Source organism: Tenebrio molitor, chromosome 3, assembly GCF_963966145.1.
Source record: "Tenebrio molitor chromosome 3, icTenMoli1.1, whole genome shotgun sequence".
NCBI classification, from domain to species: Eukaryota; Metazoa; Arthropoda; class Insecta; order Coleoptera; family Tenebrionidae; genus Tenebrio; species Tenebrio molitor.
This window is the reverse complement of record NC_091048.1, coordinates 26,204,712-26,231,424: the sequence shown is the minus strand read 5'-3', so window position 1 is coordinate 26,231,424 and position 26,713 is coordinate 26,204,712. Positions and strand designations below refer to the sequence as shown.

The 26,713-nt window shown below is 38.8% G+C and overlaps 2 protein-coding genes across 5 annotated transcripts; both read left to right on the top strand.

Annotated features, from left to right (window-relative positions):
- The first annotated feature begins 414 nt into the window (after positions 1-414).
- On the top strand, positions 415-17,234 carry Osi24 (Protein). 4 transcript variants are annotated; one of them, XM_069041579.1, is made up of 5 exons: positions 415-700; positions 7,204-7,577; positions 12,988-13,267; positions 16,334-16,639; positions 16,797-17,234. In XM_069041579.1, the coding sequence occupies exons 2-5, from the start codon at positions 7,220-7,222 to the stop codon at positions 17,008-17,010; spliced, it is 1,158 nt and encodes a 385-aa protein (XP_068897680.1). In that variant the 5' UTR covers positions 415-700; positions 7,204-7,219; the 3' UTR covers positions 17,011-17,234. The 4 variants fall into 4 exon arrangements, with proteins under 4 accessions (XP_068897680.1, XP_068897678.1, XP_068897679.1 ...); XM_069041577.1 differs by having other exon boundaries at positions 12,895-13,267; XM_069041578.1 differs by having other exon boundaries at positions 7,204-7,610.
- Positions 17,235-23,122: 5,888 nt separating this feature from the next.
- Positions 23,123-25,500, top strand: Osi2 (DUF1676 domain-containing protein Osi2). Its single transcript, XM_069042666.1, has 5 exons — positions 23,123-23,375; positions 23,428-23,576; positions 24,382-24,531; positions 24,584-24,725; positions 24,931-25,500. Exons 1-5 carry the CDS (start codon positions 23,267-23,269, stop codon positions 25,374-25,376), a joined length of 996 nt encoding a protein of 331 aa, XP_068898767.1. The 5' UTR covers positions 23,123-23,266; the 3' UTR covers positions 25,377-25,500.
- The last annotated feature ends 1,213 nt before the right edge of the window (positions 25,501-26,713 follow it).

Sequence of the window (26,713 nt, the reverse complement as noted above, 5' to 3'; positions counted from 1 at the left end):
TGCGCCATTTTTAAATTCAGCGCCGCCAGAACTCGAACTTACCATCACAAATGATCGAATCGAATTACAAATACGCTTCTCTCTTCGAAAACTAATGGTTTCAATTTGGGCGCAAATTACAAGATATTTCGGAAGATAATGACCAACGTGCAAGTAATTTATTCCACTTTCTTTTCTCCAATTTTGTCTTGTAAGTGTGTAAATCGCCCATCATTTTCTCCGAATAAATTAAATCTGCCGAACATGAAGATGAAGATGACTTGAGATGTCTCTTAACGGGTCTCGGTCCATATTCTTAGCCGAACTGAATGAACTGATGATTTTAGATTTGACCTTGGCAACGTCAAATTTCCCCCCAATCTCGCCAAGGAGCAAAGAAAGTCCATTCCTCCGCTTCCATCGCTGGCGATTCTCGTTTGTCCGCTGGAACCTCTTGGGCAACAACACCGTCGTCGCGGACGAGTGACCTCGTGACCTGGATTCCCCGAGTCAACAGTCCATGCCTGTTACACCTTCTAGGTGCATGCAGCGCGACCGTCTCCCTGTAGTGTTATACAAGAAACGTGCCAGACAGTTTGCGACATATTCATTATTCCCCATCCGACAAAGGACTACCGTGAACACGTGCTCTAGGTGTCGTCGTTCCCACGTTGGCGCGGTGCACGGCAGCAACGCGAAAATGGATAGTCACTGACGACAGGTGAGTCCCCCCGGGGAAAAATTTCCTTCAAAACCGCCGCCGCCGCCCCGTGATTAATTGCCGCCACCGAGTGCGTTATTATGCGAACAGATTCCGGTGGTCTGAATGACAGCCCGGATTTGTCAACCGGAGTATTTCAATATCTCGACGGGGGTGGGCAGGAAATTGAAATGAAAAAGCGTATTATGTTGCGGATTAAAACTCATTACCGGAATAAAATTCGATTCTATAAATAGATTCCAATTCTAAGACCAATTTCGATTCGATTCGTTCGGTCTAGATAAAGCCGTCATAATTAGCGAGTTTTTCAAGTGACGAAACGTCGACGTCTCACACTTTTCATCAGAAGTAGACGAGCGGAAGGACGACTTCAAAGGTAATAAAATTTTCCTGAAATTAAATCGAGCAGGAAAATGCGTTTACGTCCGGAAAAATTCCTCTGTTGTCAAGATGACAATCAAATTGAGTGTCATTTAATAAAAATAAAATCGGGGACAAAACCCTCCAGCACATATTACAAAACAAATGCCAGTATTTACATATTAAAAGATAAAAACTCTGTAATTCGCAAGAAATAAACCGTGCCGATTTGAGTGGTTCATAACATCTGTCAACGATATTCTAACCTACTTTTGCGAACTGTCAAAATGACGGAACACACTTCATACAGCGCCAACGGTTAAATGACAAACTAACTGAATTGTATTGGTTATTTTTCACTTGTGAAAAAAGTGTGGAAAAATTCTGAAACGAAATTTGATCCGGAGCATAACTTCACAATTGACTTACATGAAACCAGATCCACGACGAATCTCTTTAGGTGCTTAGGGTTGTGAGATAAATAAAACAAACACCCCGAGGGGCAAAATGACTAAATAATTAAGATCCGCCGGTTTCCATTACGTGCTTTTAAAATATGCTTCGTGGAAACTTTGCTAAATAATAAACTGCTGGAGGACTGCGAAATTCAGATGAGCGACAGCTCTTCAGTTCCATCGATTTCCAAAGAAAAACATCCCGAAAAGTGCTCTCGAAAACTCACTAATCCTTAGACGGGTCAGGACTAATTGCTTGATGTTCGCTCGTCTGTTATTGACCACTCGGATTAATCAATTAGAGTCGGCAAAGAGCGAAGGATGTGGCATGTAATCACACAGAATCAATCAAATGTCAGGGCGTCATCTGATCTGTTCCAGTGGGACAACGGAAATGTCCAGAGGAACCGTGGAAATTCCCAAAAGAACGACGGAAATTTCCAACTTGGCAAAAAATCCTTCGAAACGTTCTGGAGTGGCTCCTCTTGAGCGAAATTATTCTGTCGAGCCCGCATTAAACACCCCCAACTTCGGTTATTTTAATTAAACCGTCACAATTACTTCATGCACAGTGACTCCAAATCATCGACGCCGCCGAGCCCCACCTTCCCGACTAATTAATTTCCACGTGTCTCCCCAAAATAAAACTCACCCCTCTGTTCGGCGGCTAACCGCCCCTCTAAACATCCCCATTCACGCCGAAATTACAGTCGAAACACGACGTGCAATATGATATTGTGTACGTTCGACATGATAAAGTTCGCGGGAAGTTTAGAGCCCATTTATTGCAAACTTCATTGTTTAAAGTCGGTGGCGTCTTTACTTCGGCAAGATTTTACAGTTCGTCGTTCAACTTCCAAACTATTATCATCGCTAATCTCGGATGGATGATCGCCCCATAAATTTTACTGCTCTGCACATGTCCAAGTCGAGATTTTGTCGAATTTAGGCACTCCGGATCTTTATTGGTTTGTTATTGGGGACGGGAAAATATGACATAAAATAGTTCCGCAGTGCACGACCCGGATTTTGGCCCCGGAAGGGATCAATCGGGGCTTTAAAGCGCCCCCAAGAAATTGCGACGCTGGCGTCGGCGATGTACAACGTCTGATGGAGGTTTTTATTGTTGGATTTTTTTATCAATCACTCCGTGTATACGCGCTTCGGTGCGGCTAATTCCGTTTAATGGTACTAAGACACGAGCGCTCCGGAACGTTATCAAATAGAAAGTTGTAATAATTATGGCATCGTAATCTCATTTCTGCGAGGAGTTACATGAAAGTAATTGAGTTGAATTATTCAATAAGATAGTGACCGGAAAATATGTCACTTTGGGAAATTATTCTAATTTCGGGTTACATTAAAAATGCATTAGTAAAGAGTAACCTACAACTGCATAAAAAATTAATTACGTTAATTTACTAGTTAGTGCTAATTAATAACCGGTGGGCTAGAATTTGTATTTATATAATTAAATTAAAATAAGGCATGTTTACATACGAAAACTCGTCGTAGGCAAACAAAAAAAATAATAGTAAAACAGCTACCGTATTCTCATAAATTCTTCTCGTTTTTTTCCAACTTCTTCAGTCGACAAAGAAAAAACTTATTTATTTATTTATTCATTCATTCATTTATTATGCAGTCCAGATTTCTGCTCTTTAGGTGACTTGGTTTGCCATATGCTGTTATACTAATGACAGTTATCAGTTAGGTTTGCAGAATTTCTTATCATGGGTTCTGGAATACCTTTCTTTACGTTACATTCCAAGCAAAAATGTTACATTGATCGTTGGTAATTATAGATTATATCTTTTCAAAATCTTGCATGAAATTTGTCTAATCTATACATTACTTTTGGGCAAATAAAATCTGTTCATAAACCACTAAACTAGTAGATTATATCTGTGGCGGTCGTGAAAAAGTAGGTAAGTCAAATAATTTCAAAAATGAGTTAACGATGTTTACACCTTAATAATAAATCATGGAATTAAATAATTCAGATTTTCACAGTTTAAAATTTACTTATATTGAAAGCAAGTACAGGTAGAAAGAAGTTTCTATTTAATTACAGGATTTTAGGAATGATGTGGAATTTTGAATCGTTGCCCTGAAAAATTAACATTTTCGACTTACCTACTTTTTCACGACCGCCACAGATATAATTAAGAGTAGAAGTGAGTCTTTTTGTGCTAAGCCCAGAGATTGAAGACCGAGACGAAGTCGAGTTCAGTAACTGGGCGAAGAACAGAATGATATATGTATACTATTTTATATTCAAGCGGATCACAAAAAAAAATTGGATATGAACTCATTTATTTTGTTTTGCTGCAGTGAGAGTAAAATGACAATTTTCAAACTTACATTTTTCAAATTTTAAGGCACCAGTAATTTCTAGTTTTCTTGTTGAAATATTATATTAGTACATGAAGGTTCAATAATATTAGTAAAATCTACTAAAGTTTATTTTTTAACGTTGAACAGCTATCGTGCTATTTTTTATTGTGACATCTGTCATGCATGCACACGGGCGACTCGTGTTCCACCACAGTGGCACCGGTTAAATATTTGGTAGTAATTTCGTTATTTCGCTTTTTTAGAGGCTGTTTTTTAATATGGATAATTTCATTATTAAATATTTCGTGTAATTATTATTGATAAATAAATCGTGAGAAATGCTTCAAATGAACTTACATTTGAGTCTCTCGAGCCGCCTGTGGACATTTCAACTCCTGAGGTTTGAGTGATTTGAGAAAAATTCCTATATTTTGAAAGTTTATTATTTAATTCGAGGCAAAAAGTTATTTTCCTGCATTTCTCAAATTAGGATCTGCAGTAATCGTGAAATTAATCTGTGGTCTTATTGTTTATTTGCTTAGTTTATTTATTAACAATTGCAATAATATTTAGCGCTATTCGAACATTCGATATTTGAAATCTGGTTTTTGTGCTGGAATTTTGCCCGTGCGTATATTTGTTTGTTTATAAGCTCGGGATAAACTTGCGAATGGCAGGCCCGATTTCCAAAATTATTTCAGTGTTGGATAACTTGGTTGTTGGGGACTTCCACGTAACGGAACTGAGCAGTGAAGTAAAATATTAAACAGGGAGAGCGAAACCGTGAGCAAACGCGACTTATTTATAAATTTATAAATCTGAATTTTACTCGTCTACGTACGCTGAAAAATGCAAAGAAACATATTGTAAAACAATAGACGCATCTCCAATTGATTATTTATTAACCCACAAGTCCCACAAAATGGTCGTGAACAACTTCAATCCTAACTTTTCCGATGAAAGGAGCTCTTTTCGATACGCGTTTCAGGAACATTTAATTACATTTTTAATGTTGGCAGTGATTCACAATGAGTAGTTGCTATGTGACAGCACTTCGCAACAGTTTAAATTGAAAACTTACCTTGTCTAGTTACCAGCGTTACCAACCCTTATATTTGCCAAATATAATTTTCCTAGCATTATGTTTTGAACTTTTTTTTAAATGAATTTTTAAAATAGGGGAAAAATAGAAAAAATATTGTATTACACTCATTTTATAAGCCATTTTGTCGCACTTGTTTGTTTATAGCACTTCTCGCTGCGCTCGTCGTGCTCTAAAAAACGCGTGCGACAAAATGGTATAAAACGTGCATAATAATTTGTATTTGACCTTTGATCCTCTACTTCTTCCTCCATTAAACCAATCTTATGTTTAACCAGTGTAGAACTAGCTAAACAAGATGAAATATTAATTGCGACTGAACTGCTATTTTTTTTTCTTTTTCTCCTCTTTCTTCTTTTTCTGTAGACATGCAGCAAGCACTAGACATGATTGTGAAACACCTTTTTTAATGCAACATCCCAAATCAAAATTTTCTTTTCAAATTTTGCTTATACTCGTATTTAAATCTGACAATGTACTGGTGTAATTTTAGCCATTTTATTGGCAAAAATAATTGCAAAATTTGTTGACATTTCCCTCAACAACTTTCCTTTGTATTTTGACACATGTTTCTTTTGTAGCATTCAAAATTACTTTTCCTCAAACGAGAACAAGAAACATCACTTTGCTTTCAACACTTTTTGTAACTTTCTTTTTTTTTCGTATCATCACGTAACACTTCCCCAAAATAATACTTTGACAATCAAACTCCTCGAGTCAACACAATGACATTTATATTTTCACATTACTGTACCAAGAATTCTACTACTTTCATGCGGTCGTCCTACTCTCGAACAATTTAAAACACGAATAAAATCAATACGAAAAATAATTACTTTGACACATTCTGCACAAATTAATTACACGATCCGTGCCTGCAACGGCCTCGTATCGCTAATATTTATGACTTTTGTACGTTAATTGAATTTTGAATTTATTACGCCCTGATTGGACGTTCCGATCGAGTCACAAATTACCAATTAAATTATTGCTAAAAAACCTAACCTTGCGCACTTTCCCAAAACATAACCTAGTTCTTTCGATTCTTCCCGCTCTTTGTTTTCCTCGAGCTCCACTTAGTGGACTTGTTTGCATATCGTCCGACTAAAATAAATGTCCGGAGCATCAGACCTACTGACCTAATGCGATTAGATGATAAATAACACTTATGAAGACTCTCGAATTGTCCACACTGCAAAACCAAAAATGCGATTCGGTCGGTTGTCAACGTTGACAGCAGGGGCGTGTCCTGTTACCAACAAAATTCGCATGCAATTCAAAAAACAGTTATGTTGTTTATTACACACTCGCGATATAGACCATGCGATTATTTCTTTTACATGTGACGTCACTTCCTTTTAACCTAAGTCAAACGATAATTCGTTGATGGATTAGCCACTCGACTTCCTACCTGCTGCGCACTAATCAAGTCAAAAACAAGCGTCACGTAATTGGATTTTCTTTCGACAGACGTAAACAAATTCGGTGCTTCCCGTACACCTAATGAAATTATTAATTGAACCCTAAGAACCGACAAAGAAGGTTCGCTAATTGGACCAGGTCACGTTGGCCTCCACGTGACGCTTACGTAAAACAATTACGTGCATACAGCCGACGAGTAAAAATATCATTTGTTCGCCCCTGATAATGACTCTGGTGATTTACTTGTGTTTAATTAATAATAGACTGCGTCTCAGCGATTTTTTCCGGATTGTGGACGCAAAAACGTACCTGCTTTTCATGGCTGGGTGGTTAATTTTCTGGGATGAAGGATCTACACAAAGAGTTCTATATTTTCGCAGCCTTGACACTTTATGGACAATTAAGGAGTAATGCAGGATATAATTTATTTATAGAAAAAACGACCGGGCTCGTTCCACCTTTCACCTAAACCTGAAAGCTCACAAAGAGCCACCTGAGTTGAAAACTTTCCACCAGAAAATTGGTCCATCTGGGGCGTTGTACAGCGCATCTACACACCAATGCCAAGTGGACATTTGCAATCTATACCGCTGCACATTCCATCGACTTCTTTCCGTCACGTCTAAAATTATTGAGGCGCCGTACAGTACGCCTTGAAACTAATGTCGACTGGACATTTGCATCGTTGTCGGTGCACTTTTTGCCTCATCTTGTCGAAAGCGTCGATTCATCGAGTGCAGCAAGAACCGCGGCTGCCCTCGATTGTCGAAGTGTTCTTTTACCGTTACGATTTCGGCGAGTGGTAATGAAATTTTGTTTATTTGCAGGTGGCATGCCCTCAAAATGGACGGAACATGGAGTCGCAGTCGACGGGGTCACGTGGTGATAGAGGTGTTGTACGTGGTGTTGTGTTTGGTGTCGGATTTGCGAGGCTCGAAACTCGACTGCGAAAGTGATCTGGATAAAGAACTGAAGCGGTACGTTGATCGCGTGTTGAGCGTGGACGAGTACTCGATAATCCCGGGTGTCGGCATCGAGAGGGCCGCTAATGCCTCGCGCACACTTGTTGACGACGACAGGATCTGCGATAAGGCCAGGAGTTACGGTTCGATCGAGAGCTACGTCCAGAGGAGGTTGGAGGAGTACACGAAGACGCACGTGCTGGCGGTTAACATACCGGCCACGGCGCGGTTCTTCCAAGGTAATGGTGATCAGGATAAAGAGGCGCTTTCAGGTTTGTAAAATGCAACGTGCTGTATGGTAAATCTTTCATAACATATAAAAGATACATACTGGGCAGGTCATGTAAGGCTTATTTCTGAATTTATTTTGTACGCAACCAAGAATACTAATGAGTTAATGACGCTGAGCCCTTGATACCGTTTATAATGTGATTTAATTTAGTAATCAACGTAAAGTCCGTTTTTCTTTATAATCAATTGTCAAAGTGTTGTCAGGTTGGCAGAAAATTCAAAACAGTGAATTTTATAAATCACGTTTGGAACATTGACTTTTGAAATTGTCACCGAATGTCACATTTGACAATTTAAATTTAAATTAAACACGTGTCTCAAACTCACAAACACATGCAACATAACCTCAATACTGATCTAGGGAAAATCTAGGGTGAAATTGAGATAGAACTGGACCAAATGTCAATGATTTTTTAATATACAGTTTGGTCTTTTTCCATATTTTGACAGTGACAATTGATTATAAAAAAAACGGACTTTAGGTACGTAATTTGACTAAAAATGTCAAAATGATGTTATCCTGTTCTGCTTAATGATATCAAAAATTAAATTCGTCAGCTGTCATTTTGGCATTTTTAGCCAAATTACATACCTACGTTCATTACTAAATTAAATCACATTATAAACGGTATCAAGTAGTCACCGTCATTAGTATTTTTGGTTGGGTAAAAAATAAATTCAGAAATAAGCCTTATGTGACTTGCCCTGCATAAATCTTAAGTGGAAAATAAAAATAAGTCTGAAGACGTAATATAATTACGTCTAATTCATTAATTACTACGAGTATTTCATTATTTAACTACGCAGTAGACAACAAAAATCATGAAGTTGTGCCATTTTTGAGTACAAATGTATCTTGTTATTAAGCAGTTTTCTCATGCAACTAAAAGGCCATCATCATTTCGCGATTTAACAGTTAATTTAACATGTAAAATATTGAAGAAGTCACGAAAGACAAATCGTGAAAAAAATTACATCGTCCTGTGACCCATAAGTGAGAACAAAATTACTAGGGATTAGGGAAAACTAATACTTCTTAATAATGACTCGGCAATCTTTACACAAAATTAAATGACGGATTTAAAGATAAACTCTATTGTAACAAAAAAGACCAAGAATCAAAAGACTAGAAATGACATTATATTTATTTCAGGAGTGGTAACCCACAATACATTTGCAACATAAAACGTCGTTAGCTGTGCAGTTTCGTAAATTTTGACATAAACGTCATTCGCTTGGTTAAATGAAATTGTGAAAAAACGAAGAGTTTTTGGGATTTTTTTTATTATTCTCTGTATAAACGCGAAACGGTCGAAGCATTTTTATTACATTCGCCATAAATCAGGATCATGTCTGTTTTCTCATTGTTCGAATACATTTTAACTTTTTCGTAAATGTCAGTTGTGATAAATAAAATTATTATTGAAAGCAAAGCCATCATGGATTCATTTTAAAACAATACGATATTTAAAATATCCACGATAACTTTGGAAATGTATTGTGGGTTGCATTTTCAATTCTGCTGGGCGCATTATCGCTTATGAAATACCCTGTACAGTGCAAATTTAAGATTTCCCTTGTTGGAAATTTTGTGTAAAACTAATAATTGTGACTGAATGATACCTCTGAGTGAGAAACAATTTCTAAAAAATTTGGCGAAATGTGTCAAGAAAATGACAATGAAGACGCGAATCATATGGAGAATATTAATGACAGTATCGTTCGGGGAAGAAGACAAAAGTACTAACTGAAGAACAAGATACTTCAGGAGAAGTTTCCGCTGAAGAACCTGTTCTGACCAGAACAATGCATTTCGTGGTGAGATTGAAGAAAAATACACAGAAAAGTTGGAATGAAATGAAAATAATGTCTTTACACGTGAGAAAAAGAAAAAGTACTAAAGGGGAGCACAACTCTTGTAAAACAACTAGCAATACAGCAGATTTTTTTTGAAAGTTAAAGACACCACTGGATTCTACAAGAACTTGGAACACTGTTGTTGGTGTTTTACGTAATAGCAAATACTATTGGACCTAGTAAGTCCTAATCAGATGCAGAAGTGACTGAATGTAACCTTCATTGCACAAACATTATGTGCACCGTAATCTGTAAAAGTAGCGAAACAAATGTTGAATTAAGAAGAGTTAACATCCTGTAGACATCCTGACTACCTATTGAAATTGCTAACGTTTCATATTTGCCACATACTTAATACGTAAATATTTACCACGGAATTCATTATCTTGTTTTAAATCTTTCTGTATGTGAAGAAATAGAAAAATACTGTTTCCCAATTGATGTTTGTCGTGTTTATGCTAAGATTAATTGAAAAAAAAATATCACGGGCGAAATCGAACGACTGAAAAGAACAGAGAGGGTAAAAATAAGTGAACATTGCAAAACTATTTTTCTTGAATTAAAAGAACCAGAAAAAATCTTAGATCAGGGAAAAAACAAAGAATTCAGAGGATATAAGAAGACCTCCTCTTGAATTTATCAACATTTACGTAAATTTGTTTTTCCAACATCGCTTATGAAAATGATACTTTCATCACTCAATTTAGTGAAGAAAATAGGCGTTTGCATCACTAGTGAGGAAAATGGAGAAAGTAAACTCACTAGTGAGGAAAATTTATTTAACAATCTACTACATTAACAATCTACTACCTACTTATTAATATAAAAATTTAAAACACTGTTATTTGCATTAATTGAAACTCCAGATCCGGAAGATTCAAAAAATAGGGGAGTAAAATCATTATAAAGAAATTTAAAATTGAGACTCATTTTCATAAGCGACGTTGGAAAAAATAGTATACACAATTCGTATCATCACTGATAGTGTAATCCTATTACAACCAGGAAAATGAAGTGGAAATGTTTGGGGAAGTTTTTCATGATTTCAAGATTTGGTTTCCTATACTGGGATTTTTTCAAATAAGTGTAGTGCGTTTATTGTCACCAACGTTGGAATAACAGAAAACGCTGACAAAAATAATAATTATCACTGATTAATTCCCACGTACATCAAACGTGCGTGTTCAGCCAATCAGAGCGCTCGCTTTCATCCAATCAAAAATAAACAGTAGAAAACAAAAGACGAAAGATACTAGAAGGGTTTAAGACAACTGACAGATTGTCCGAGAAGATAATGGATTCCACGCAACGAAGATTCTTTAATAAAACTACTGTATTACCTACTCGGTTAAAATTACTTAAAAGTTGAAAAATCTCTTTCCTTGGGCAACACCGTATATGCATATGATCCTGAACAGTCTGGTTTCTTAGTGTTCTATCTAAATTTTCATTCGCATGCACTCTACTATTCGAAAGTCGCTCAACATTTTGACAACCTCTGATCTATTCGCAACGAGCTCTTGACTGCTTGAAACTCAGGTGTTCTGCAAGGTTTAATTTTAGGCCCGCGGTATACATTGTGTTTTACAACTAATAATCTAATATTAACGCTTCTGAAAATTATCTGGCGCCAATCGATATTCCAAATATGTAGTAATTTTGTTGGACTAAATATTTTATCAATTAATTACAACCTCGTATAAATTGTAGATAAAACCAAATTATTAATTTTCCCTATAACGCATCCATTCGGAATTGAAACAATTAATTAACTGAATCCAGTATTTGACAAAAATAATTGCACAGTAGCGCACAACAAATCACCATTAGTATTTCATGGCATCGAACATCACCTTGTATAAATATAAAACTAATTTTATATTACGGCGTATGGCGTGACTATCCCTTATCAAATTATACTTTAAACGAGTACATACAAAGGGGAGAGCAACAAAAACAGGATAATAGTCAGCTAATTCACTCTTGTGTAATGTAAAGTAAAGTAGTAACAAAAAGTAAACACAGATGATATCTTGAAATTAATTGGTAATTTATTGAACACGAGTTTCTTTGTCATTTATGCCAATTTTTACTAACTATTCCCTTTTATCTAATTAGAAGGATAGACTACTGGAATCAGATTGGTCAAATGAGGACGTCACAGTTTTTTATTATTAGCCTTAAATATAACCGAGAATTGCAGAAAATATCTAAAAAGATATTTCCCAATTTGTCAAGCTTTCCTAAGGACATCCACCTTTGGGATTGTTTTTCGAGTATAAAGTTTCAAAGCAATTTTTTCTGGCAAATCTCCCCAATTCATAAATATCAGCTTAGCCGCCTCCGAATGAATCCATTTGGTTCACAGCGTGCCGCCACACGCTCTCACCTTTTAATATCACCGATACTCCTCATCACCTATTGTTTTCTCACCACCCACGTTCTTTCGCGTGGGTGGAACGGGTTAAAAATCCATTAATTACAGTGGATTTTTTACGAATCGATAAGTGACACGACTGACACGTGCTCTATTTGCATGCATTAGCACCGTAATGAGAAAATCCCGACCAGATCCATTAAGTGGACTCTTGTTTAATGTTTAGCGAGTCCTTATTCCGCTCGCGTGCACTGCAGATTATTTATGAAAGAGGAAGGATTCGGAGAATGCGAAAATTTACTTGTTTAGGAACGCTCCCGGCACTTCATAGAGAATAACTGAAGCCGGAATAATTACTAACTTGATTTCCGGAGTGTTATTCTATTTTTCCGGCGAAGAAATTGAAAAGTGGAAAGCGGCTTCCTTCAGACAATGCATTCAAATTTGAAGCACTTCGACTGCAGACGTCAAAAAAAATTGTCAGGCGAGGGGTGCACAGGGAGGTTTAGGAAGGGGGTGTGCATCCCCTTGCTCGATGACACCCTTAAATATTTAAATGTGTATCAAGAGCTGACGTCGAATGGTGGTGTACTGGGACTAACGGAATGATATCTGTATTTACTGTGGTAGAAGAAATAAAAAGAATTAATAAAAAAAAGTTTGCAATTTCCTGAACAAACCCGAAAGAAGCTTTTAAGCTGCTTTGGGTTTTGTGAGCTTTGAAGCAACTAAAAGCGATCGGTTCTCATTGCACTATCCACAGACACAGTTGGCAAATCGATTTTTAAACAACATCCACCCACTATCCCCGAGTCCTGATGTTTGTTTAAATTTTGTTTATTATCCTTGGAGATCCGGCAGAGCAAACAATAAAGCAATAATCACCCCGTACCCGATCGACCCGAAACAATTCATTTGTTTACCTGATCCGAAAAAAACCTCATCATCCCCCAAGACCCGCCCCTCACGATTTAAAATTCGGATCGGCGAAAGTTAGCAAAAAAAAATTAACATAGAATCTCGTTCCGCAGCCGCAGATACCGGAAGGAATTCTTTCCTGACCGGCTTCGGCATGGGTTTCCTGGCGTTCGCGCTCAAAAAACTCCTGCTGCCGGTTTTTATAGGGGCCCAACTGGTGAAGTCCGTCGTGATCGCCATGTTCCTGCCGACGATCCTGGGCGGTTTTGGGAAGCTGCTCGGAAAGGGATTATCGACGTTCTCGGGGATCTCGGGAGCATCGGCCGGGATCAACAACAACAACCAACAGATCGAGGACTTCGAATTCAAAGACGCGGACCCGTACAGCAACGAGGCCGTGCAGGATTACGGGGAGGGCGGCGGCGACGGACTCGGCTTGCACGTGGCGTCGACCACGGCGGCGACGGTCGCCAACGCCAACAGCAGGTGAGACACAGAATCCTATTCAAAATGTACAGTACAAATAAGACGCCGAGGTATAAGGCAAAAGACACGGTTATTATAACTGTTTCTATAGTCCGTTCGCTTAGGCAATGTAGTAATCACGTGCCGAAGTGTCCCCGCCTCTCGTTGCGAGTCGTTTAAGAAATGGACTTCAGTGGCGTAACGCACTGTATTCTGAAAATCGTAATTAATAAAAATAATTGAGATAACGACTTTGATTTTTAAATCGTCTTTCTTCCAGTAATTGTGAAGCTTCTCGGTTGAAAATAATTTCATCATAAGTGAACCAAGACGTACTAGTTCTAACTGGAAAATTAATAGTAGTATAGGTACGCTACAATAAGAGGCGGCAAATTTCCGCAGCACTGTAGAGGTGTTGGATTCTGTCATGGAGTCTGACCTCGGAAATATCTGCGCGAAGGCGGAGCGAAAACCCGAGAAAAATATGGAAATGAAAACAGAAAACAAATAAACGAGTGAGAGACGAAACTCACGTAACGAATGACGATGTTTTGCAGCGCCTACTTGAGGCCGATATTCGTTGTTTGCGCAGATATAACGCACAGCCCATGAGAAAATCCAAGACTTTTACCATGTTAACAACATTTATAATAACTCTTTATTCTCGTTTCCATTTTTTTTTGGTGTGGATAATCACTTTTGAAAAACAGCAAAATATTAATTGATCCTGCTCAGTCCAGGTCCTGGCATAAAATCCATTTTATTACATCAGTTAAATCATCACGTATCTGTTGTATTGATATCTGTCCAATTATTTATTTTTCAACGTCATCGCCAGTAATTGAGATAAAAATTCAATTAGCTGAACTGCTACACTGATGAAAAATGTTCTTGCTGTTGTTACAGCGCAAAAAGCAAACAAATTCGACATCCATTTTCGATCCTGCTCCGGCGAAATTTTTTGTAACGTCCTCAAAGTGTGTAGTTTTTACGAAGGGGGGATTAGAATGTGGAATGTGTCGAAGCGCCACCGCATTAATTTCACAAGCTTTATATTGGCCAAATAAAAATTTCATCCCCCTAAGTGCACGGATAGAGTTCAGCTTCTCTACTTTATCGATAGTGACTGACAACATTGTAAATACCATGACATCGACCAATTATCTCAAACAAAACAATCAATATTATGCAAATGTAGCGACTGTGTCGACATATTTTTTGTCGTGGCATCAGGGTGATGTATGCTAATTTATCGAGTGCGTAGAGCCCCAAGGGCGGAAGCGGAAATAACGCCACGGATTCATTTATTAGCAGCTTTGGGATTGCACACGTTTTCGAAATCGAGCCGATGCACCAAATAAAAACGTGTCAAAAATCGCTGAGAATTTAAAGAACTAAAACGTAAAGCTTCAAAAAGCGGGCACGGCATCGAGGCCGGGACTATTTTATCATCCCTGACATTTCTGTCAAGTAACGATAATTCCTTTTTTTCAAACGTCAGTAAAATATGACATTATACTGCTGGATGGATAATACAAGTGCGGCACTTCATTGCCGTGGTATCAGAGGAGCTGACGAGCGGCAGATAAAGTTATTATCTCCGCTGAGGAGCGGCAGATAAAGTAAACTAGCTAAATCGGTTCAAATTTCTAACTCAAATTTTAACAAATTCGTTTCTGAATCACTTCGTTCAACAGGGAGCATATAAAACTTCATTTTTGCTCCTAATAACATAATATACAGGGTGGCCCAAAATTGGCGTACAAACTACTTACTACTTTATCGAGGATGCTTAAATATACATGAAAAAAATATGGAAAAAATGTTTCCGACAAAAAAATTAATTATTTTTGTTATTATTCTTAACGGTAATATGTTCAATGTAAACAAAGATATATTCGTACATCATTACCTTGCAATTTTACCGTAGTGGATTTAAAATATTTTTTTCAATTTCCAAAGCTTGTAAATTCTCTATTATGCAGGATTAAATACAGGGTGATTTTGAAAGTTGTGCAGATATTTTAATCACGAGCTGCTGGCTTCATGTAGAACTCGAAAAAAATATTTAAAAAATTCTATGTCAAAAAATAAAATGACATTTATTTTTTGAGCTACAATTTTTTTAAATTGTTTTTAGTTTTATACGTTGTCCTATAACTTCGTAGGTAAAATTTGGGCACATTTTAAAAATACACACACAAATATGATATACAGGGTGTAATCAGCAAATAAGTCCAATAGAATTTTTTTAACATTTTTCTGACGTTTACGGTGATCTCTTCTACACCGTAGTGCACCGTTAGTACGCCATTTTTGGGACACCCTGTAGATACTATTAAGCGCTGTTTTCTTTATTATCATTTATAATTGCTACACGCTCTTTACACGACATCCACGTTGAAGTTAATTAATATTTATTTTTATTATTACTGTAAATATCATCACCGTGGATTGTTGCAAAAACTCCCCGAGCAGTTTGACCTGCTCGACCTCCGCCACCAAAATACACAAAGTAAAACATTTTATTTACCCTGTTCGTCGAGAAAGCACAACTTTCGTCGACCTGGTGGTAATACCGCTCCAACTTAAAATAAATCACCAGCTCTGCTCCAGTAGATCTAAGTGTGGGTTACGTTAATTCCACATTCGATTCGTCGTGCCCTCGGTACATCATTTCGAGGAATCCATGCATAAATAACGCGATGAAACACAACGAGCAATATTTTCCGAACGAATAACTCACCGTACGGCAATTAAATACTTCAATGCGTAAAGAACGACCCCGTTCGCCATTTCCCTGTCTTCCCCTTCAATTATGTTTGTTTTTATGTTCCGATCGCCAGTTTCGCTCTTTACGGGCTTATGTCGCCCTCGAAAATTATTAAAATGTAAATTCTGGGGGTGTTTATTGGAAAACGTTTCCGTCGCCTATTAAGAAATACGACGGCACCTTTTAGTGCGCCTCGCTTTATCGCCTCCTCGATTTTTCCGTCGTCAATTCCGGTTTACGAGACGTCTTTTACGAAAAAATCTATGACAGTAACTTATAGTCTCGGCTTTATTGCAGCGATTTCTCTGTCGCAGGTTCGGCTTCGGCCACCACCGGCTCTCCTACGGCCAGAACGACAACTACTACATGAAGAAGCCCAACAAGAAGACCGACTACAAGGTCTTCCACAAGATACCCTCCTCGTCGCTGCTGCTCACCAGCTACGACCCCTTCTACAGCCCCCTCCTGTCGCGCCTCGACGCCGTCTTCCAGCAGCTGGGACTCGGCAACGAGAAGTCGCCCGAGACGGAAAAGTGCCGAGAGAGGCTCGTCTGCATGATGTACGCCAACCCCGCCAAGTACGCCCCCTACAGCAACCTCGTCTCGGCGCAGCTGAGCAGGTAGGGTTTCGATATCCAGATTGTTCCTTCGTTCAAAAATGAGCGAGGAATTCCCACAGGTCGGTGGGGAATCTCGGCGAGAGTGCTGCCGTTTGCTTAATTCGCCGTCTCCAGAGGGTCGTCCTGGTCCTTCGGTAATTGATTTCTCTGGTTTCAGGGAGTTGAACGAGCTGCGGAAACCGGCCTCGGACAATCCTGATATTCTCAGGTTCTTCCGTTACATGAAGGCGGCCAAGGACGGGCAGGACGGGGAGGAGTGTCTGGCCCACGGAGGGTGTCCCTCATTAACTACCAGTCAAGCTAGTCCAGCTATACTCACCACTTACAACGACATTAACAAGTTGGTGCAAGCCAGAAAGTTGAATAATTGAGTGATCCCACAAACTTAGTCAAGTTGCTATTTAAGTTATCTATTTATTTTATTTATTGAACTCGGATCACTTTTATTAACTCATAATTCCTCTCTTGTAACACTCGACATTCTCCCTCTTTCTTATTTATTTATTTATTTATTTTATTTGTTATCAATTATTTATTGAACTGTTTATGCCTTTTGTAAATTATGTTTCAAATAAAATTTTAAATTATTAAATTATTTGAGGCTTTGGTGTTTCCTGATTCTACCGATTTCTTCTTGTCGCGTGACACTGGAATCGTCTTCGCTTGCTATAATTTTCCTTAGAAACGGTAGGTGTGTGGGGTTATTTGGTATAAAAATCAAAAACAAAAATAAAACACGATAGAGCTGGAAGTAATAAATAAAACCCGTCTAATAAAAGTGATAAATTGTTGGGGAAGAAAAATGAAAAAGTCGGGGTCGTGATAGCAAAAAAGACACATAAAAAATAGACTAGACGTACGTGTGTGTTATATAAAAATAGAAGAGAAAAGAGGAAAAATTATGTAACTGAATAATAAATCGATGCTACTCGTTGGCATAGATGGGAGAATAAATTTCCTCTATTGACTGAATCAATACTACTCGAGGATGAATCGGGAACGGTCAGAGAATCAGGACTCTATTGAGATAGTCAAGTGAGCTTGACTAGCGGGTTATGATCGCTGAAGTGTTATTTTCAAGAGATAAATTGACGGAAAGATGTGAAAACTAATAAGGAAATAAATGCTGGATAAAATCTCGACAGCACAATAAGAAAGTAATATTGTAATAAAAAATAAAGACATATACAGCGCGTTTCACCTAAGAGTACGAGGCTGACGAAGTCTAAACGCAACACAAAATACATTTGATTCATTAAAAATTATAAATTGTAGTTTTGGACATCCCTAACTAACACAATCGCTGGAGAGCTTTTATTTTCAGACAGTAGCAAACAAAGAATTAAGAATTTTTTACAAAATGTGAAACTATACCGTGTTTCGATAATCCCCAAATGTATTCGATAGAGGACAAATCGGGTGAAAATGAGTCTATTTTGCCTATAATATTGTAGTGTAAACCAAACACGTAATACAGGGTGATTTTGAAAGTTGTGCAGATATTTTAATCACGAGTTACTGGCTTCATGTAGAACTCGGAAAAAATTCTATGTCAAAAAAAAAATTATATTTATATTTTGAGCTACAATTTTTTTTAATTGCTTTTAGTCTCCTATGTTGTCAAACAACTTCGTAGGTAAAATTTCGGCACATTTTAAAAATACACCCTGTATATCATATTTTATAAAACGTGCGGTTTCCTTGTTTTAAAGCATATTTCCTATATGTTACTTCGCATTGGCGTACATGTTATATAAACATACGAGGTTGTAGGACAACGTAGAAAACTAAAAGCAATTTTAAAAAATTGTAGCTCAAAAAATTAATGTCATTTTATTTTTTAACATAGAATTTTTTTAATATTTTTTCCGAGTTCTACATGAAGCCAGTAGCTCGTGATTAAAATATCTGCACAACTTTCAAAATCACCCTGTATATTTGCCATTTCTGTGTTACTAAACCGAATAGTAGTACAAGGTGATCAACAAAAAAACAAACCAAGAGTGCTACCTCATCTTTTGTTTTATCGAAACGTCTCTCTTAGCTTGATCGTACACATATGTATACTTGCTATACACAGTCGTTTTATTGGTTGCCTATCTCTCGAAATATCTATTATTCATTAATTAATTATAATAATAATTAACGCTTTATCTTCACTGGTAAAAGCCATTTTACGACTTATTCCGGGGTCACTGTTGCTTACAATTACAGGAAATGTCCGTAAACTTTTCCGAAATCGAACACTTTCTTTCAAGAGTTGCTTTAAAATTGACGCTTGTTGTCAGTGGTGTCACATTTGGCAATAAAGCTATTAAAATAATCCATTCTTACGAATGTAAAATGTTGCTCTTGTTTATTTTATAATAATAATAAAATTCACAATTATAATTTCAAAATCTAAAATTCACGAGATATGATTCATTATAAAATAGAGTTTGAGACCACAAATTGTCTACGTCCATGCACTGAACGTTTATTTGCATAGAATTCAGCTACGACATGACCAACAATTTGCAACGCCTGCTCTGATATGTTTTCTTTTTCATCCCTTTGTACAGGGTGATTCAAGTTTTACCGCCCGAGCGAAAACACCCACTTCTAATAGATCTAAAATTCTCAAAAAAATTCAGGAATGATTGTGTATAGCTGTAGAACGTTGTGTAAAAATTTCAATTTTTTTATTGAAACCTGTAAATACATATTTCGTTTTAATTGAATAACCACTACATTAATTTACATAATGTTTCACTGAAAGTCCTCTCAAACATTTAGGAAAAATTTGATATCATGAAAGCATCACCGGTTTTTGAAATAAATGAAATTCGATATTGAAGTGCAAAATTTAGCTATGATTTATAATTAAATTGGGCGGTCACTTCCACAAAAGAGGTTGACATGGGTTATTTATGGTACCCTTTAGGGACTAAAGAATTACTAGAAAAGTTCCCAACAGATGTTTACCAACAATGAGATATTTATTTATGACACTGCAGTTGTAAATCTTGGTCATTTTTCGCTCTTAATGTTAAAATTGGAATACATAATTCAAAAACGAATAATTATCTTTTGATGCGAATTTCATAAATGTGTTCTTTGAATTAATTGTGAATTATGAGCTTGCTGAGAAATTGCTAAAAATCATTTTTTTTTAATTTATGGCTTTGAATAAAATGATACGGGAAAATTGATTGCACACGTTTGAACCCTTACATCAAGGGAATGCAACCCTAAAGTTTCTTAATAGGGTTAATCGTGCGGGCGATAAAACTTGAATCACCCTGTATACATTTCCAGTTTAATTTCTGTATTGCAATACACTTCTTACAGCATTTACTTAACATTTATAAACATTTATAACATATGTTTGGTTAAAATGTCTTTGAAGTTTATTTCCAAAAACGACAGCAATCGCCAAAATTTCCTTCATCAACAGAACGCAGCAATTCTGGTAAACAACAAGTGTGAGAATGAACTTGTTTAAAGATTTTATTTGAATACAACGACGAAACGAAACTCGCTGTATGGGGTTAGTAAAATCACAAGCTCGTTGGGCTTTGCTGAAAAACTTGTAAAGATACGAAAGATGCGACGTCGAGCCGTAAAAATCCTGAAGAAAATAACGCCAAAGAAATGTAAATGAAAAATGATTTCCGCATGGCGTGTCTGACACCACAACGACCGATTTTTCGTAGCGTCCAACCGAATTTTTTGTTGTTATTAAGCGAAGTATAAAAGCTCCAGTGGACCCTTAAAAAGACGTCAACGTTCCTAATATGTTAATACAAGCCAAACAGAACCGCGCTACAGTGGATTCCGGAGCTCCCGAACAAACAAAATAATTATTCACACCCGACACAAATCTTCCAAGTTAAATTGTAACAAAAACAAAATGATCGCCAATTTTTCACGGCGTTCGCTTTGGATTTTGTTATTATAGCCAATAAAAGTTTATTCTGGGCCGTTTCATCCGTCAAATGGACACTCGTCCCTCGAGGACGACACATTAAACAACATTAACGTCGTGCGAACCAGCACTTGTATCGATCCCCAAAACGGGAGCGATTCCGTGCCCATTCACGGGCCTAGCCCACCTCCTCTCGAAAACAATTAGGAAATGGTCTGGTCGTAATTATGACACGCCATCGGGACACCGGGGAACTACCTAAGCCCTATGTAAATATTTGTAGGGCGGAACGCAAAAGCAGGACTGCCAATCGGGGATCGAACTTCGGGAAATATTTCCACGTTGTGTTTTCCGCAGAAAATCATGACGAATTTCCACCGGCATCGCCCCATTCATCGAGAACTTCACCCTTGTTTGCTAACAAAACACCGACTGCGATTTTATTATCGTCGCGAGACGTCTCTCCCATTTAAATTTCAAAAGAGTGGGACTCATCCATTTGCCCGAAATAATAAAAATTACCGAATGCTATTTTAGCAATCGGCGCCAAGCTGCAATCCGATTGGTGTAAGCACGGTACGACCGCGTACTGAACAAGTGTATTTTTCCGGATCGCCTTCAGCTTATTGATTTATTTATTCCGGTTTAAATTATGTGGGTGGAGGCGGGAAGGGCATGTCTAGTCAATCTCCGACGTTATTTATGTCGCCCGACTTGTTTCCAATAACTCCATAAATATTAGAACTGTCGACGTCGGAATAAATATGTAAAGGGGAGGATAAATATGAGGGTTGGTTTCGAGATGTTTGCACTAATTTCAATTTCATGTGTGCGAGAGGCCTAGATCGCTGCGATTTTCCACGATTTTGGGATGGAAGAGGGATTTACACGAGCTTCCTGGAGATTTTAATCGCTTCCAGCCGCTATTAACCAGATGGTCATGTCTGGAATGGGCCAATAAGCACATAAAAGCTCATCGAGGTGAAATGTAGAGATTAGTTTATCGCCGCAGGCTAAGCGTTATCAGGAAATGTGGGGTGCGGAATGGCGGGACCGTTTTAAAAGTTTTAGAGAAAATCTTTTCTCGCCTAGAAGAGCGACAAATCAAAATTTGGAGTTAAAAAAGTTAATATTGTGTTATTTTTGTACAAGTGGGAAGTTACACACACGAGCGCAGCAAGTCCAAAAGTGGTGACTCTGCGTCAGCGTCTTTCTACTGTTAAAGACTTTAGGCTTCACTTTTGATCAGAAGTTACCTTTTAAGGATCAGGACGACTCGATAATATCCTCAAAATGCTAGGTTTGGTCATCGCCAATTGCAAAAATTTGCAGCACTACTGTGCTAATGTGGGATATGTTATCTATCGCTCGCACTCATTTCAGAAGTGTTCTTATCCCAACGAGTGCGGTAATAAAATTATTACCGCACTAGTGCGGTAATGATATTGACGACAACACACTAATCCAAGGCAACAACAAGTAGATTAGAGCACAAAACAATAGTTTGAACTCCGAAAAATTAAAAATTTCCTGTTTGTTGTGATTACCCCAATTCGGCCTACGGCTTCGTGGGGCAATTATTCTTCACAATACGTGCGTTAATAATGTCTATATCACACTCGTGTCCTAAATAACTACTCATTTGTGAGGTCCGGACTAAAACAAGGTTGCATTTTTTGGTCTCTACACTATAACACCCGCTGCTTGAAAAAATACACAGAAAATTTCCAAAGCTTCTGCATTTTAAGTCGTTTGGATTTTATCCTGAGAGAGATTTTTCTCAGAGCCATCTATTGTCAATTTTCTCCATTCAGAGCTTTCCAACACTACCAAACCCTTTCATTACGTCAAATAATTTCATTAGGATCAACCCCATTTTAATATATTTTTTTTAACACAGAACCTGACTTACCCTTTTCCACAGCAACATTATTTTCATAATTAGGATAATTACATTCTGGGGTTGGCCGTACAAAAAACTTGCACTTTCTGTTGTAGTAATTATGACAATAATGAAATTGTCTCCCTGACGAAATAATAACCTCCCACTCGGCGAAAGGCAAAATAGAATTGTCTTGTTTAGATTTGTCTTGCTGGTGAAAATTGTTACGGCATTTCGGAATTTCAGACGCTCTGTTTAACGACCGCCATACCAATTCAAGTCCAATGGCATAAAACGTTACATAAAACGGTGTTTCCGTTCCGTAATAAACGCATCATCAAGGGTTTTCCAGCCGGATTTGGTCACTTTCTCTCTTAGTCCTTTCACGGAGCTCTGACTCATTGTTTATGTTTTTAGTTTTTTTTGTCTCGACTGAAAACGAGATAACGACCAAAGGGATCGGTCGAATTAGCATAAAACCCAACAAGATCGCGCTAAACCCGACGTGTCACATCATCACGACATCGAGTGGGCCTGGCCGGCGCCATTGTCCTCCATCTGACATAACCTCTTCTCGGCGCACCATACCGTCACCTTTCCTTTCAAGTTTACTGCCACTTTCTCTGGGCATTGCCCCTGTCGCAAGACTTGGACAAACCCCGAGCATCACACCCTCTTATAAAACAGAAGACAATCGCCTCACCGGCACAGTCCGCAGTCGACTTGATTTGACTTCGCGGCACTCAGTACAGTTAGTGACCTACCTGCGTCAGCACACGTAATTGTGTGAGGATTCCATCGACGAAAATCCGATTTAAAAGCAATTCGTCCGGTGATCATGTTGGCCGCGGCCAAGTGGTTGTTTCTTTCCAGTTTCGTTACGCTGGTGGCGCTGCAGTCGATCGGCCCTGATGACGTGAATTTCGGGCCACGAAACGAGGCCCAAGGTGAGTGAATCCCGTCTAATTCTCTACGGTTTATTTGATTCGATCCGTTCAGAGAGGTCGCTGCTCGACCTGATCGGACTGGGCACAGGACCGGACACCGACCCCTATTTGGCCAAGACCAACGCCGCCTGTCTCGAGGGGGACCTCGCCGAGTGCTTCAAGTCCAGAGCGCTGATATCGCTCGACGAGTTCTTCCAAAAGGTAAATATAAAGAAAAATCCCGCCACAAAACAAACATACAGTATGATGTATGTTTTTTGTATGTTTGTGCACCCCTGGAGCCCTCAAAACTGAACCGATTTCGACGGGACTTGCATCGGTCGATACCCCATTTATTCTAGAGTGACACAAGATATATAACATCACGGTATCTAATCGGAGTGCCGAGCAGCGGGTGCAAACGCTAATAACTACCAACTGATAAGTCTTTATAGCTGGAGTCGCTAATGACGTTTTTCAGAGTGTAGCAATTTCAAAAATGAGTTTTTCGTCTCTTTGTGAACAAATTTAGGTCGATTCTTGCGTTCCATTTGATAAAATGTATTTTCCCCGGAGAAAATTTTGTGTAAGTGGACTCGGATCTATTGAGTTGTTAATTTTGGGTTTGTAAAGAAAACCCTTCGGCGTTTCCGACAATAGAGGACACTAGATCGCGACACACCTCCACATAAAAATAACCGCGAAACAATTCCATTAAAAGCTAATGGAAAGCTTTTAAGCTCTAACAAAGCCCGTCACCCGTATTCTCGCATTATCTATATCTATATAAAAGTATAATCCTGCAGTAATCACTCCGTCCGGGAGTCCTTCCTGGCGGTTTCATCTTCCCCGCGAAAAAATCTCGCACATCCAATTAATTCTTTTGATTCCCTCGGCTAAAATTCAATCCATCGACGAATTATAATAAAAACTCCGGGGTTGTGAAAAATGCAAATCCGGCAATGGACAAATCGGGGAACAGCCGTCGCTTGTCGCTTTTTAATTAACACTCGATGGTCGGTTTCAGCCGCAGTACTCCCTCAACGAGAACGTCAGGATCCTGCGGATGCCCGAGAGGCAGCTGCGTCAGCTGGTGCACGAGCCTTACGAGTACTCTTCGGCCCCCCGTTCGGAGGAGTCCGAGTGGGACCAGCTCGTCAAGTTCGGCATGAGGAAGGTGAGTTCGAGGGGCGAGGGTGAAAAGCTCAAAGTTGACGAGTCGCTTCCAGATCGAGAAGTTCCTGAAGTCGACAGCGATCGAGGTGCGATTCGATAATGAGGTTACCGAAAGGGGGAGATACTCCCCGAGGTTCATCGACGAGATTGCCGATGAGATTGATGTCATCGAGGACAAAAAAGATTCGCTTTTCAGTAAGTAGGCTCGGTGGAAAACGCGGCGGCGGCGGTGGCGGATTCCTGATGAATTATTTATGGGATAGGTGGAAAATGATTTTTCGGAGTGTAGTCGCCTGTTGCGCCGCCTAACGGCACCAGAGCGCGATTAACCCAAGGAAAATTGACACTCGATTTCTTCTAAAAATGTCTGCAGCCCATTTAAACGTGTCTCTTATTTCAGAGCGCAAACAATTAAAGAAACTGTTCATTCCGATGCTGATCATCCTGAAACTTTTCAAATTAAAACTGCTGCTGTTCCTGCCTTTGATCCTGGGCCTGGCGTCCTTCAAGAAGCTGCTCGGTTTCTTGGCCATCGTCATTCCGGGCTTGATCGGGTACTTCAAGCTGTGCAAGCCGAACCTGCAGTCGCAGAACTACTACACGGGACCGCATTATTCGCCGGCGGGGGTGGGTTACCCGGCTCATTACAGGGGCGAGCCTGAATATTCCGATAGTGCACAATATGGCGGCAGCGGCGGCGGCGGCAGCATTCATTTCGCCAACGACAATCATGCCCAGCATTTGGCATATAATGGATGGGGTCATTACAGGAATAATGGGGGAGATATTAAGGCGGAGGGGGAGCAGAGGAGCGCCACGAAAAAGTCGATCTTGCCCGATTCGTGAGCGGGGGGCGCAGCTAATGTACATAATCTAGTTTGTAAATATTTATGCGTTGCTGTTTAAATTAAGCGTTGTTTTTTAATATCGTCCTGTATAAATGTAAATAAAAATACGATTTGTCTTCCAATTAATTTTTTCGCCGGCTATGATCACCCCGACCCGTGGATAAAAGCGAGGACCTTTGCTTCTTGCGATTTTTAATCAAGTCCTTCGATCGGAGGATTTCTCCAGGCTGAAAAAGTGTGAACAGATCCTCTCGGGTGAGCAAAAAAAAGGAATAAAGCTCGAATCTCTCTTAATTGAACTCTCAGCAGGAAATTTATTTCGTTTTAAGCTTCGGCAGGATAACAAGGTCGTGTTTCAATCGCTTGCGTCCCCGCAAAATCTGCATCGGCGGCTGACATTTTTTCAGCCACGTTGCTTTCGCGATATGACTCTCTTGTCCTTTGTGACTGTCAAGCTTTTGACGTTATCCCACCGCCTCTGATTCATACTAACGAGGTGTCATGTAAGACCGATTGTGTAATAAATAAAGTTTAGTGTCTGCATTGCGGGGACGGGTTTATCTGGCTGGGGCAACCAACAATACACACGTGTGTCGGTCATTTCTCGGGGCGAAGCGACTCCTAGTGGCAGACGTCGACTAGGCGAACTACACGCTCTAGTTGGCTTGCACTCGGAAAAACAAGATTTTTCAGGATGGAAGTCGAGGGTCGAGTGTCTGGGGTTTTTCTTTTATGGCGTGAGTGTTTCGCTAAAAAATGGCATTAGTTTCTACGCGTTTTATTGTCTTGTTTTTGTCATCTGTTTGGGACTTGTCGGTAATTAACCCAAATCTAGATTTTTATTTGAAATGGACTAGCTGTAAATGAGACATGATTGACTTTGGTATTTCAAATCTGAGTGGATTTTAAGGATTTTTGTCTTAGGATTAATAAACGTTGACTTTTATAGCGCTACTATTTATTCCAAACTCAAAAATGCATAAGCTGGTTGGATTGAAATAGAATTTTTCCAATTTTAAAAGAGCAATTAAAACATAAAAAATCAATGACAGGATCCAATAATTCTAGAATTTAACATTTTTAATCAGTGGTCTTGGATTTTCTCATGGACTATGAGTCATCGAATTTCCGTCTCAAGTAGGCGCTACAAACCGACCGGAAAACATCGTCATTCGTTACATTAGTGTCATATCTCTTTCTCTCGTCTATTTGCATCTAAAGTAATCGACGTTTTCAGTTTTCATTTACAGCTTTTTCACTGGTTTATCGCTCCGCCTTCGCGCAGATATTTCCAAGGTCACAGCCCATGAGAGAATCCAAGAACTATTCTACCGT

Coding starts and splice junctions, on each gene's coding strand:
- Osi24 (XM_069041576.1), top strand. CDS start 7,220: ATGGACGGAACATGGAGTCGCAGTCGACGGGGTCACGTGGTGATAGAG. Junction 7,611..12,894: donor GGATAAAGAGGCGCTTTCAG/GTTTGTAAAATG, acceptor CTCGTTCCGCAG/CCGCAGATACCGGAAGGAAT. Junction 13,268..16,333: donor GTCGCCAACGCCAACAGCAG/GTGAGACACAGA, acceptor TCTCTGTCGCAG/GTTCGGCTTCGGCCACCACC.
- Osi2 (XM_069042666.1), top strand. CDS start 23,267: ATGTTGGCCGCGGCCAAGTGGTTGTTTCTTTCCAGTTTCGTTACGCTG. Junction 23,376..23,427: donor GCCACGAAACGAGGCCCAAG/GTGAGTGAATCC, acceptor CGATCCGTTCAG/AGAGGTCGCTGCTCGACCTG. Junction 24,532..24,583: donor TCAAGTTCGGCATGAGGAAG/GTGAGTTCGAGG, acceptor AGTCGCTTCCAG/ATCGAGAAGTTCCTGAAGTC.